Source organism: Pan paniscus, chromosome 18 (assembly GCF_029289425.2).
Source record: "Pan paniscus chromosome 18, NHGRI_mPanPan1-v2.0_pri, whole genome shotgun sequence".
In the NCBI taxonomy this organism is placed as follows: Eukaryota; Metazoa; Chordata; class Mammalia; order Primates; family Hominidae; genus Pan; species Pan paniscus.
This window is the reverse complement of record NC_073267.2, coordinates 71,117,903-71,130,963: the sequence shown is the minus strand read 5'-3', so window position 1 is coordinate 71,130,963 and position 13,061 is coordinate 71,117,903. Positions and strand designations below refer to the sequence as shown.

General features: G+C 33.7%; 1 protein-coding gene across 2 annotated transcripts in view; it reads left to right on the top strand.

Annotated features, from left to right (window-relative positions):
• CDH8 (cadherin 8) overlaps window positions 1-9,029 on the top strand; it is a 390,315-nt gene extending 381,286 nt beyond the window's left edge. For both annotated transcript variants that reach the window (XM_008977349.5, XM_034940342.3), the window contains exon 13: window positions 1,841-9,029. In XM_008977349.5, the coding sequence (XP_008975597.3) occupies window positions 1,841-1,887 (47 nt within the window). In that variant the 3' untranslated portion in view covers window positions 1,888-9,029. The remainder of the gene's footprint in view (window positions 1-1,840) is intronic.
• Window positions 9,030-13,061: the final 4,032 nt, after the last annotated feature.

The window sequence follows — 13,061 nt, the reverse complement described above, 5'->3', positions numbered from 1 at the left end:
ATTATGCGATCACTGGCTTTGCAGGGAATCTCACGAATGTATAACCTTCTGATTGCCTTTTTGATTGAAAGTTCCATCTGAGATCAGGGCAGTGTAACCAGTAATAAGATTTCAAAAAAAATCCCATCACTGGCACTGTCGGAAAGGCTGAGCATGACTGAAATCCTATCATTGTCAGTCAAAAAGATAAGGTAACAGCGGGCATCACTATAAAAGCTCTATAAATGCACAACTTAAACATGAATATCAACATTAAAAAGAATATATATATCCTTATACATATATTTATGAATATATTCATATATATAAATATGCACACATATACACAATTCAGTTACTGGGGATAATTTATAGTTTTAATTTTTCATCTCATAATCTCATGCTCTGCCAACAAATTGAAACTGTGGCTCTCTGTTTTCATGAATCTAACCTTGAATTTGAAAGAAGTTGAATTGAGGGTAAAGGGTTTTAAAAGCAGCTTTTTATTTGTGAACAGAATAATGGCTCATAATACCTGGGATTAGAATTAAATATGTCACGTTGTGAGGCTGTACTTAGACTTTTTAAATGTCATTGTATTTTTTTGTGGACAACATAATTGTAGAATATATTTTGCAGGAAATACTTTTCTATATTTTTTCAATTTCAATACTGTTTTATTTGCTATAAAAAGTGTCTTTGCACTGTTACTCAGCCAAACAGTGTTGAATGTATTATTTGCCTTTGTAATTATTGCTTCTTATGATAATTGTAGAAGAGCATGTCTTTATGATCTATCATTTAAAAATACATTATTGTCATTGTAGTTTTAGTCAACACAAATTTATGGATTACATGGTATACTGTTGCTATTGAAGATATTCTAGTCCTAGTATTTTGAGCACAGACCTAGTGTTATGGAGGACATAAAATTTAAAAATTTCCTGACTTGATGGACTATCTGAGGAACAAGAATTTTGTCTGCCACATTTATTGAGGATCTATCAGTACAGAAATTAAGCTACATGGTTGATACAGAAAGATTAAATACAGTAGCATTCTCAAACTTATTTTCTTTATTTATAAAATGTACCTAATCAATCTCATAAGAGCTAATTGTTGAATTTTTTTTTTTTTAATCTATGGATAAATACTATTTGAGTCTGGGTTTAAGTTTGGTTGATCTGACACTAAATCCCCTTAACTTTCAACTAAACAGTTATCTCTGTAATTATGAGACTTTGATGATAAGAAATAGAAACTAAGTTATATATAGTGCTATGGAAGTACTGAGGAGGAAGTAAGGGACCCCATATGGGAAGACTCAAGAAGGCGTCACGGTGAAATTTTCCAAAAAGATGGGAACTCAAGAATGGGTGCAACAGAAATCATAGCTTTTCCAAATACTAAAAGGGAAAATTATAAAAAGCACCAATGGCACATTTTTGGACATTCAGAAAGATCCAGAAATTAGGTGCTTATAGGACACTCTAGGTTTGCCAAATTGTAGTGTTTTATGGATAGGAAAAATGAAGTTCAGAAACGTTATAAGGAATTTTCAGGGTTAAATTACACATCAAATATGTGAGAGAAACAGAAATTACATGCTGGTATTTGGGGTCATCTCCTGAGTTGTAATGTTGTAAGTGTTTTTGTATGTATTCTCCTCCTTCCTTTATGTGTGGAAGTTTCATCTAGGTCTCAAGGTTAGTAGGCATTTGCTGGTGAAAATAGTGCCTTTGGGTACTATTTCCCCAACTTGAGTTACCTGCCACCATCTAATTCACATCTTGAATGCAAGTATTATTTCTTGCAAGTATCCCTACTAATAGATAATAGATATTTCTATTATTATCCACAGATTACAGAAGAGGGTTGCTAGGAGGAATATCACAAGATGCTGTCTGAAGAGAAAGACTGTGGAAAACCATGGCTTCAATGAACTCAGAGGTCAGGACCAGAAAAGGAAATGAGAGGTCACCAAAGACAAATGTTAATTTCTTGGGATTTCTTCTGTACATGCAAAGAACTTCTAGGCCATCCTATGATTCCTCAAAAATAAGAGGAAAATTTTAACAATTATGCTCTAAGATGGAACACGACAATTTAGGAGTCACTGGGATCACCCCCCAAAGCCAAATGTTAATTTCTTGGGATTTCTTCTGTACATGCAAAGAACTTCAGGCCATCCTATGATTCCTCACAAATAAGAGGAAGATTTTAACAATTATGCTCTAAGATGGAACATGACAATTTAGGAGTCACTGGGATCACCCCCCGACCTTTCCAATGTTACTCTGCTTTAACTATAAATATGTCGAATGGTTTTCTAATTTTTCTTTAACTTAACCCTAAAGTTTGAGAGCTATGTCATCTTTGTCAAGTCTGATTGTTCAGTATGTGAATGGATGTTTTTGGCTCAATGTTAGAGCCAAAATTTATAAATAATAATTATTTATACATAATGATATTGCAAATAAACTTTAAGAAAGAGCTTTAAACATAAAAATTCTTTTCTATAAAATACATACTAGGTACTATGCTAGTAACAGTAAAAGGATATACCCAACACACTTCTCTTGCCTTTCAAGACATGGAATTAAATTAGATAAATTATAGAAGCAAATAAATGATAAAACATTTGATTTGGCTATCCTGTGGAAGAACTGAGCAGACAGTGTTTTTAAAGCACAGAGAAAGAATATTTATCTAAGTCTACCAAGACAAGATATCTTTCTTGAGGCTGTGTTAGAATGAGTCCTGGAGGGAAGCAAATCTTAGACAGGGAGTATCAAAAAGTAATGCCAGTCTGAGGTCCTGACACCTGAAAATAAATGGTGATGTGAGGGGATCTCTCAATGGGCTTCATTATTGTGTTTCTCAATGTATGAAATTCTCCAAGTTACAAAAACAATCAGTATCCTTATTTATTTAAGAAATACGTACCAAAGATTTCCCATTCATTTGGGTGCTGGGAATACAGCATTGAATAGGACAAAGAAGGTTTTTTTTTTTTTTCAAAGAGCTGGTAAAATGGAAGAAATGTAAATAAATAGAAATAAAAAAAACTTGATACGATAGAACAAAACAGATGGATGAGAAACTAAATGTTTTACTTACAGTGGACAGAATGATATTTGAGTTGCCATGTGAAGTTTTTGTAATCAAGGAAAACCATAGTAAAGGGTTTGGGAATGTTTATGTTAGTTGTTCTCCTGGACTGAATCAGTGGCATATACAAGAATGAATATGAGGTCCAGATTATAGTGGTTAAAGGTGAAAGAGATGCAACAGATGTGGAAACCTGGGAAGAGACCATATTATCCAGGTTCTTGTCAACCAAGATAAGAAGCTCATGTTTACTTAATGTAAAAGAGAAGGCAATTGAAGGGATCTAAAAGCTGGGGTATGATATGATCTGATTTCTATTTTAAAAATAATCACTCTGGCTCTATATGAAAATCAGATTGTAGGAGACATGAATGAAAGTGGGAAACCCAGATAGAAGATTTTTATCATAAGCCAAGGAACATATTATCTTGACTTTAGGGAGTGGTAATACAGATAGAAGTAATACCCAGAATTCACATATATTTTGGATATAAAATTGGTAGTAACAGTAGTTGAATTAGATGCTCAAAATAAAGATGGAATCTAAAAACAACTCCTAGAGTTTTTGGCTTGAAAACTATGTAATTCGTGGGGCCAATTACAAAGTTTAGGAAGATGAGAAGTGAATTTGTTTATCAAAGACTGACTTCCTAACTTCTCTAATAATGGACAACAGAAAAGGATAATAGAAATAAGAGTCTTTGTAGAAATTCTTACATGGGATATGTTAGGGACTGTATTAGTCAGGGTTCTTCAGAGACACAGAGCCATTTGGTGAGAGAGAGTTTTTAGGAGGAATTGGCTCATGAGATTATGGTGGCGGATAACTCCTATGATCTGTTGTCTGCAAGCTGGAGGAAAACCAGTATTGCAGTTCTGTCTGAGTCTTAAGGCCTGAGAATCAGGGGAGATAAGATGTAAATCCCAGTCTGAAGTCAGGAGAAGATGAAATAAGATATTCCAGCTGAAACAGGCAGAAAAAAAGGGAACAATTCTCCCCTTCCTGTTCTTTATGCCTTCAGTGTATTAGATGAGACCCATATATATTGGGGAAGGCAATCTACTTTACTGAACCCATTGATTCAAATGCTAACCTTATGTGGAAACACCAACACAGACACACCCAGAAATAATGTCTAATCTGTGCATCCTGTGGCCTAGTCAAGTTGCCATATAAAATTTACCATCATAGGGATCTTCTAGAAAACATTGCTACACTTTGATTTTTTCTATATATCAATACCTGAGTCAATGAAGGTCACAAGAGACATGATACATTTCAGAAAGAAAAGGTCAGTCAGACTGCTAATTTTATATATTTTAGCTTTCTAGAAATTAAAAAAATAAAGGCTCCACTTCAGTTAGTTTGTTCATTCTTGGCTGAAGTATGATGGATTCACTTACTGGAAATATTAGTTAGTGGAAATGAGGAGATAATATCTCGAAAACTTTAATGTACACTTACCTAAAAGTAGAAAAAAAAGACACATATAGCTTTCTCTATAAACATAATGCATTGTCCAGAAAGCATTCCAGAGATATAACCTTTCTCTTTGGACTGAATACTAAATCTCAAGAGAAGAAACATTTGGTCTTTGTGGTTTAGGTATGATAAAAATTACAAAAGAAACACAATCAAACAAATCATTTTTGTTGGTTTATTGCTACTTACTGATAAAGTTATCTGGTTGTTTGGAAGTTTAGGGTTTCGGCACTTAATTAATATCAGGTGCGTAGAATTGAAGAAATATCCGTTGGGAGAGAAAAGTCTTATGCAGAGTAAGTATAAGAAATTCTTATATTAAAAGCTTATTTATGAGAATGCATCATCTAATCTGTCATGCACTTATGCTATAAGCCCTGTGCTACATGTGTGGGGCTTGGACAAAGATAGAAAGACATCCTTTTTCTTCAGAGATTACTGTCTTCTGTAGTAGTTTGACACAGCTCTTGTTTTTAAAATAATAGCTATATATATATATATATAAAATGCATGTTTTAGTACTTTCAAATTGCCATAAAAATACTGATTCAAAATAATGAATGCTTAATGAGTTTATGGATAGAAACATATTTACTGAGCTACGCCATAAAAAAAAAATTAAGAATTCCATCAGTCATTATGGCGAGAGATGGAACATACAAAGGTGATATCACAAGTGCAAGGCAGGAAGGCCTGAAGACCCAGAGTCTAGAAAATGCATTGTGTGTGTCTTAAAACCTGGCAGGAATAAAGTAAAAACAGAAAATTACAGATACACTAATTTTTGCCATGAAAACATCAATAGAAACTAATAGTGTATTAATAAGTAATACCTCTTGTTTTAATATGGTTCGCCCTAGGAATAGAAAGATAATTTTATAAAATAGTTAATTGACTATCAAAGACAAAAATACATACATATGAACATTTCTGTAGGTGTATTTTTAAAAAGTGTGATAAAGTTCATGATCTACTTAAGATAAAACCCTCAGAAAACTAAGCATTATGCATAAATGAGAATGTCCTTAAATTGATAAAGGGTAATCAACCCAAATTTTATAGTAAATAAAATAGTTAATAGAGAATTGTAAGGGAAATTTATTTAAGATGAAAATAAGAAAAGAAAGGCTGTCCACATTGCTTTGGTTCAATATAATATTCCAAGTCCTGACTACCACCAATATCCGAAGAAATGCTAAAGCAGGAACAAAGCTTTAAAGCTTTATAGAAAAGTGGGGAACTGTGCCATTATTTACAGATAATATTGTCATACACATAGAAAGTTAACAGAGTAAATAGACAAACTATGACTACTAAGCAAGTATTTCAGCAATGCCGCTAAATCTGAATGATTTATCTGATGAAAGGAAAATGCTAATGATGTCAATTATATTAGTAATTTTTATTCTATTATAATCAAAATGTTAGAAATTTGTAACCAATTCAATATTTTGTTTTTAAATTTGATTTTAGTATTTGTTGAGCTCTCTAATTTAATTTAAGTAAGACTAGTGAAGAGATAAGGAAGGAATAGTATTACACTACCAGGTAAAAGAAACTTACCACCAAGCTATAAAAAATAAAACAAGCAAATGACAATGCACAAAAAGTGAGCAATAAAAACATATATGGAAATCTTGCTGCAGGTACAGAGGCAAGCCCAAGTAAATGAACCAAAACTCAAACTAGTTTGCTTTTAAAAATGCAAATGTAAAACAGTAAGCTATCACTCTAAATTTATGGGATGGGTATAAAAATGTGGATACTAGCAAGTGTTAGTGAAAACATTAAGACTGAGAAGATTCATACATTGCATCTCTTCTGTAATCCAACAATGCCACATTATAGGGTAAATTCCAGAGAAACTCTTACAGATTCCTAAGTGAGTATGTTCAGTGTTATTTATTATGCCTTTTTTAAAAGTGAGGTGCTAGAGGCACTGAATGCGTCCGCACTAGGAGGATGGATATTATGTCCTCTTAATAAATACTAAGAGTTACTATCGGGCATTTAGACATAATAAAATAAATGCACTCAAGCCAGCATGTATTCATTCTGAAAAAATATGTCAAATTAAACATGTAAATTGCAGAATAAAACTTGTGATGAAATAACATCTATATTAATTTAAAACAAATCCACAGAAATATACATTTTACAAAGATACATATCCAATAATATTTACTTTTGCTTACCTGAGAAAACGTGGCTCATCTACTTGCACTTGAGGTCTAATAAACAAATTGATACTAAAATAAAAATAAGATAATGTTAGGTATGCTTAGAAAAATCAGTAAATAATATGTTCCTTGGACTTGGTGTTTGGTATAGGAAAGGAAGTATTACAGTGAGGATGGGTGGTATTCTGACTGTGAAAGTGTGTATGTACTAAAGAATCTAGACTAAAATAGGAACTCCAGCCTATGAAATTGTGCTGTGCAGAACAGGAACCCATATGATTTAGATACGTATTTTCAGTACAAGTTTGGATTTCTAGTATATTTCACATTTGTTGAAATGCCCAGACTATTTTTCTCTCTTTTAGAGGTCACAATCTATATTTACAAACTAAAAGCTCTTAGAAATCCTATTGCAATAAAATGGTTTATTTGGTTTATTCCTGGATTTCTTAAATATAGTTAGTTAATTATGATTTTGTTCACTGAATAACCGATGTTATCTTTCTAAATAGATGTATTTTGTAAATAAAATGTATGCATCACTATTGGAATCGATAGACATTACTATTAGAATCAATAGAGAAACTGAGGATTTTTAAGACATGAAGGGATATGATCAAATCTAATATAATTTTCTTCCTTGTAATAGGATCATATTCAGGATATCACCATCTATTTATTGAGCATCTACACTGCACATAGCTCTGTGATGAGCGTAATTGGGAATAAAGCAGTAGGATAAGTCACAGACCTTGTTCACAGAGAGCTAATTGGAGAGATAAATTTAACACACTGAGATAATTAGGTGATGTGACCTACCACATATGACAGTATGTAAAGGAAGAGGCAAAGTGTGGGGAAGCTGTCAATTGACATTCAGAAAAGAGAAAAGGTCAAGGAGGTTCAGATGGCTGGAGAAATCAATGTGCAAGAAGTTGAGCTTGTTTTTTTAGGATTAGTTCCCCATCGAGAAGAGGGCGTTTGTGAAACAATGATTGTTCACATAGGTTATTGCAGTAGTCTATGTCTACTCTGTCTCCAATCTTCTTCTCCGTCAATTTTTGGAAATCTCTATTATCAAGTAAACATCCTAAAACATCACATCCTAAAATGGCCAAGATCCTAAAATGGCCTCCTAATCATGTAAATTTCTGTGGATTTAAAACAAATCCACAGAAATATACATTTTACGAGGATACATATCCAAGAATATTTATTTTTGCTTATTTGAATTTTGCTCTTTGTAGTCGTTTTTAATTTGGTTCAGTATATACTTGTAGAGTTTGTGGGTGTTTCAGGTTTTCCTGGAACATATATCCTACTCAAAAGAAACTTCTAGGCTGGTTTTAAGGTCCATGATGGAGAAGAATGGCCTTGCTATATTAATCAATGACCTCCATGCCAATGTAATTCACCCTAGCTTACTCATCCAAATCCTCTCCCTTTCCTTTTGTCAAAATAAGATTCTCTCCTTCAATGACCTTTGCTGAAGACACTCAGAAATGTCCTTCTTCCTATTAGTACCTAACTACAGACACTATATTTATCCTTAGGTTCTCATCACAGTATTGGGCACAGAGATCAGATGTTAAACCCCCAGGAGTTAAGCAGCCTTCTCATAAAAGTGGCAAAGTGTGTTGAGTGAGTTATGTTACAAATAAAGAAAATAGTCCTAAAAGGTTAATATGTTGGAGATGAAAAAGAATCAAGCTAGTTCAACATCTATATTGTCTTTAGATAACAATGGCTATTGAGGGGGGTGGGAAACGAATAAAATAGTAACTCAATTCCAAGTAAGCATTTATTTGTCACGTTTATTGAACACGGAAATGATTGAGTACTTTGAGGAAAATAAAGATTTATCTGACACAGTCCTTGGATTGTAATCCTTTAAGTTACAGTGACCTGTTTAGTGTCATCCTCTGTAAAAGAAACTTGCTCTCAAACTGGACTCCACAGATGCTAACAGTTGGTGAGGCTAACAATCATGAATGGAGAGAAAAATCAGCACATGTTGCCACAGATCTTTCATCATCACTATCACTGACATCACTTTATCTTACTTCCCAATATTTTTTTGTTTGATGTATCAAGGTATCAAGTAAACCACAGTTGAAGGAAACGTTTTTGTTTGGCTTAACAACAATTAGCCCAACATTTTTCAGAAATCTCTTCTAGCTTGTAAGTATGAATATCTTCTATTCATTCAAAAAGATGCACATTTTAATATGACCACATTTTCTGTGACCAAAATAAATAAGAAAATTGGAAAATGATTTTGAAGTTTGTTTAATGGAGTAAAGACAATACTGGAATTTTTTTCTCAATAAAAAGAACGTAGAATCTTTGTTCTATAACAATTTGTCTATCTTATCAGGAAGAACATTTACAGGAATGCAGGTATTTTGCACTGAGTTGTCACAGCTACTGTATGACTGACCTGTAAACCTGCAAGAAATATTTAACAATCTTGTCAATGTTTGCAGTGGGAAAACGCATTTTCATGTTTTTATGTTTCTTACTACTTGGGATGTTCCTGAAAGTCCCATGTTGAATTGATGAAGTACTAGACTATTATAGTCTATTAAATATGTAAGTTAGGCTCATATTATTTGTAAATTTGTACATTATACTATTCGGGCATATTCTACATTAAAGAATGTAGAAACCAATTTTTCTAGCAATAGAGTGGTTTTATAATCACCATGATGATTGCAACCAGTGATGCTTTTGTAATCACACTGCAACAAGATCACTCTCTTCTCTTTTATCCAATGCGGATAATGTCAAAGGATGGCATACACTCTGCACCAAATTCCTTAATAAGGCATTATAAACACTCTCGCAAATGTGCTTGTGGGATAATGATGAAGAGGTCCTCAAGATTGTTTTCTAAGATTCGTACTCCGTATTTAGAAAGAGATGTATACATAAGATCATTAAATCAATTTGCCACACTGTACCCCACCAACTCATCACTAAAATCAAGACTGCTAACATCCCTCTGATCAATTAAGGGAGAATGTGGTAACCAACACGAAGTTAAGTGATTTGGGAAGGTCTCTTCTAACTACCCAGCTCACTTATAACACAAACGTTCATGACATGGCCATATTGAAAGATGAAGGGTCTTCTCCGGGCCTTCGTGAAAGAACCCAATAAGGATAAGTAATAACTTTCCTGGATCCCACTCTGAAATTCTTCCTTGTTCACTGTTTCCGAGTATTTCCTTTATGGCCTAGCCTGTTGACTACTCCCTCATGGGCTGACCTTCTCTGATGCCATGCTTTGACTCACGCATTCTATTTTGCTTCCCACTTGAAGATTAGATGGTCCAGTTCTTTAAAAGAATTATTGGCTTCTTCTTGGGTGATCCATTGGATATAGAAATTGGTCTTTGAGTTTAAAAGGTTTGTATCTGGGGAATTGAAATATTCAATTATCAGTTTCTGCAAAGTAGCTCCTCTGTATTGCACTATTGAGTAAGGAAAGTTCAGTTTATTCTTATTGGATCTGAAAGGCAGGAAAAGGGGGTGTGGGTAGTGTCCTGACAGGAAGATATGGCACACTGAAATTAAGAAATTAAGGATGATTTAATGAGTATATAATTTCATATGTATGGGTATAGTTGTGGAAAACCAAGAAGGGTATGCAGAATATTAAAGCTAACAAAAGTAAGGAACCAGCTAATATTGTTAGTCCTGACTGGAAAACAAGAATAAGTGGTTGCTGGAAGTTGAAAAGGAAGCTAAAGTTTTTATCTGTGGAATAGGAGGCAGGACCTATGGCAAAGAAAGGTGACTGTGCCCTTTTATTTTGTCCACTGATTATGAGGGGCCAGAATAAGGACACAGAAAGAATTAGGCAGGAATAAAGGAAGTAAAATACTGTTGAACTTTGTTAATTGATTAGGTATTATGGGATATTGTTTTCATAAATTTCTATGAAATGCCAATCAAATAAATGTTATTTTTATCATCATTCTACATATTAAGAAACCAAGAATCTGAAATCTGAAGTAACTAGATCAAAATCGCATATTTTCTCCTGATTATAAAGGCTGATATTTATAGCCCTTGAGTGGTGAATTGCTATCTAATGACGTTTCTAGGCAGGACCAGAAACATGATCTATTTATTTGTACCAACAGTGTTTCTGCAAAATTCTCAAATCATGTCACTTGTGGCGGTAAGTCTTATAAAGTTCTACTTTCAAAGAGAATCAAAACATCTCTTAATTTTCATGGAATCCTTAGCCTGCTATTTTTGCTCATGTCCAGCAAATAAGGCTTTTTCCATTCCCTGTGAACAATTTGGGAAACATCACTTTAGGCTGAGGCTTTTAATATGTTCACAAGACAGATATATTTAGAAATAAGATTTCCAATATGTTCCCCACTGCCCTTTCTCCTAAACATACATTTGGAAATTTTTTTTGTAACCATTAGAATTAAATTCAATATATAATTTTGGAATGTCTCAATACCTCTTATACTTATGAAATAGATAATAACCAATGGCAACCTCATGTTTTCCAGAGATTATGAATCTGTGCTTGTCCTCAACTATCGGGGCAAAATTATGTTTCCTGAATACACCTGGAAAGAGAAGAAGAAATGTTTCTCAGGCAATGATACCAGGAGATAATAGACTATTAAATTATCATTCATAGAAGGGGATTTAGCAAACATGTGAACTCATCCTCTCCTTACACACCTGGGGCTGAAAGACTGTATACCTGTCTACTGTGGAAAAAAAAAGAAGAAAAAATAAATAATCTCAATCTTTTCACAAACTCGGGTCATAGTTACTTATTCAGCAAATGTTTATTGGGTGCCCTTTTCTGCTACAGAATATACTGAGTTCTGAGTATACAATAGCAAATGAAAATGACATAGTCTCTGACTTCCTGGATCTAACAGAGTTGGGGGTAGGGAGAAACAGCCTAAATGCATATATATATATATATATATATATATATATATATATATATATATATATAGAGAGAGAGAGAGAGAGAGAGAGAGAGAGCTGAAATGCATATATATATATACACACACATATATGTGTGTATACATACACATATATGTGTATATATATGTGTGTATATATATACACATATATGTGCATATGTATATGTGTGTGTGTATATATATATATACACACACACACACACACACATATATATATGGAAAGAGAGAGAGAGAGAGAGAAAAGCGTTATCAGTATAAAGCATCACAGGTGTGTCCTGCACAAGGTGCTTGGGCAAGAGGGCACAAGTGGAGGCAGAAATCTAAGCTGACCACATGGCCAAGCCATGTGTCATGATGTGGAGTTGTGGCAGTTTGGAGGAAAAAGTATTATTTGTTCACAATAGAGAGGGTGACATTTTTCAATGCATCTTTTGGAGGAGAAATATTTTTCTAAATCATACAGAGACACTATAAGAAACAAAGATGTCTGAACTACTGTGAGGAAACATTTTGACATTCTATGAAAGGAAATACTAAAGAAGCCTGATTTCACTGAGTTAGTCAGAAGGTCCTCAAATTAAAAACAAAAGGAATTTAAGCTAACTTTTAAAGGACAAGAAACAATTAGCCAGGTCAGGAGAGAAATAAAGAGAGTTAAAAAGATCACAGGGCAGATGATCCGCATGCTGGAAAAGAGCTTGATTAATTTGGAAAAAAATAAATTGTTGCCAGCTTGCAATGGGAGAAAGGAAATTTAACATGAGATATAGTTGGAGAGACAGGTAGTGGAAAAATCATACAGGATCTTGTAGAATATTGTGGTGAATATCGATTTTCATTGTTATTCAATTGGGTGGTCATACCTTGATGGCAGGATGACTGTAAGTGCTGACATGGAAAAAGCAAATGAAGAGACAAGTCCAGAAACAAAAACATTTTCTTTTGGAGATAGAATTCTAGCTGTTATCTTTTAATGAGTGAATTCACATAATGATTAAGGTAACTAATGGGTACTAAGCTTCATACCTGTGTGATGAAATAACCTGTACAACAAACCCCCATGACACGTGTTTACCTGTGTAACAAACCCACACATGTACCACTGAACTTAAAATAAAAGATAAAAAGAAGAGAGAGAAGTCCAATATATTTTCATATTTCCTGGGCATTTGCATTTTTAAAAATATTTTAAGTTCTGGGATACATGTGCAGAATGTGCAGGTTTGTTACATAGGTATACATGCACCATGGTGGTTTGTTGCACCCATCAACCCATCATCTACATTAGGTATTTCTCCTAATGCTATCCCTCCCTTAGTCCCCCACCCCCCAAAAG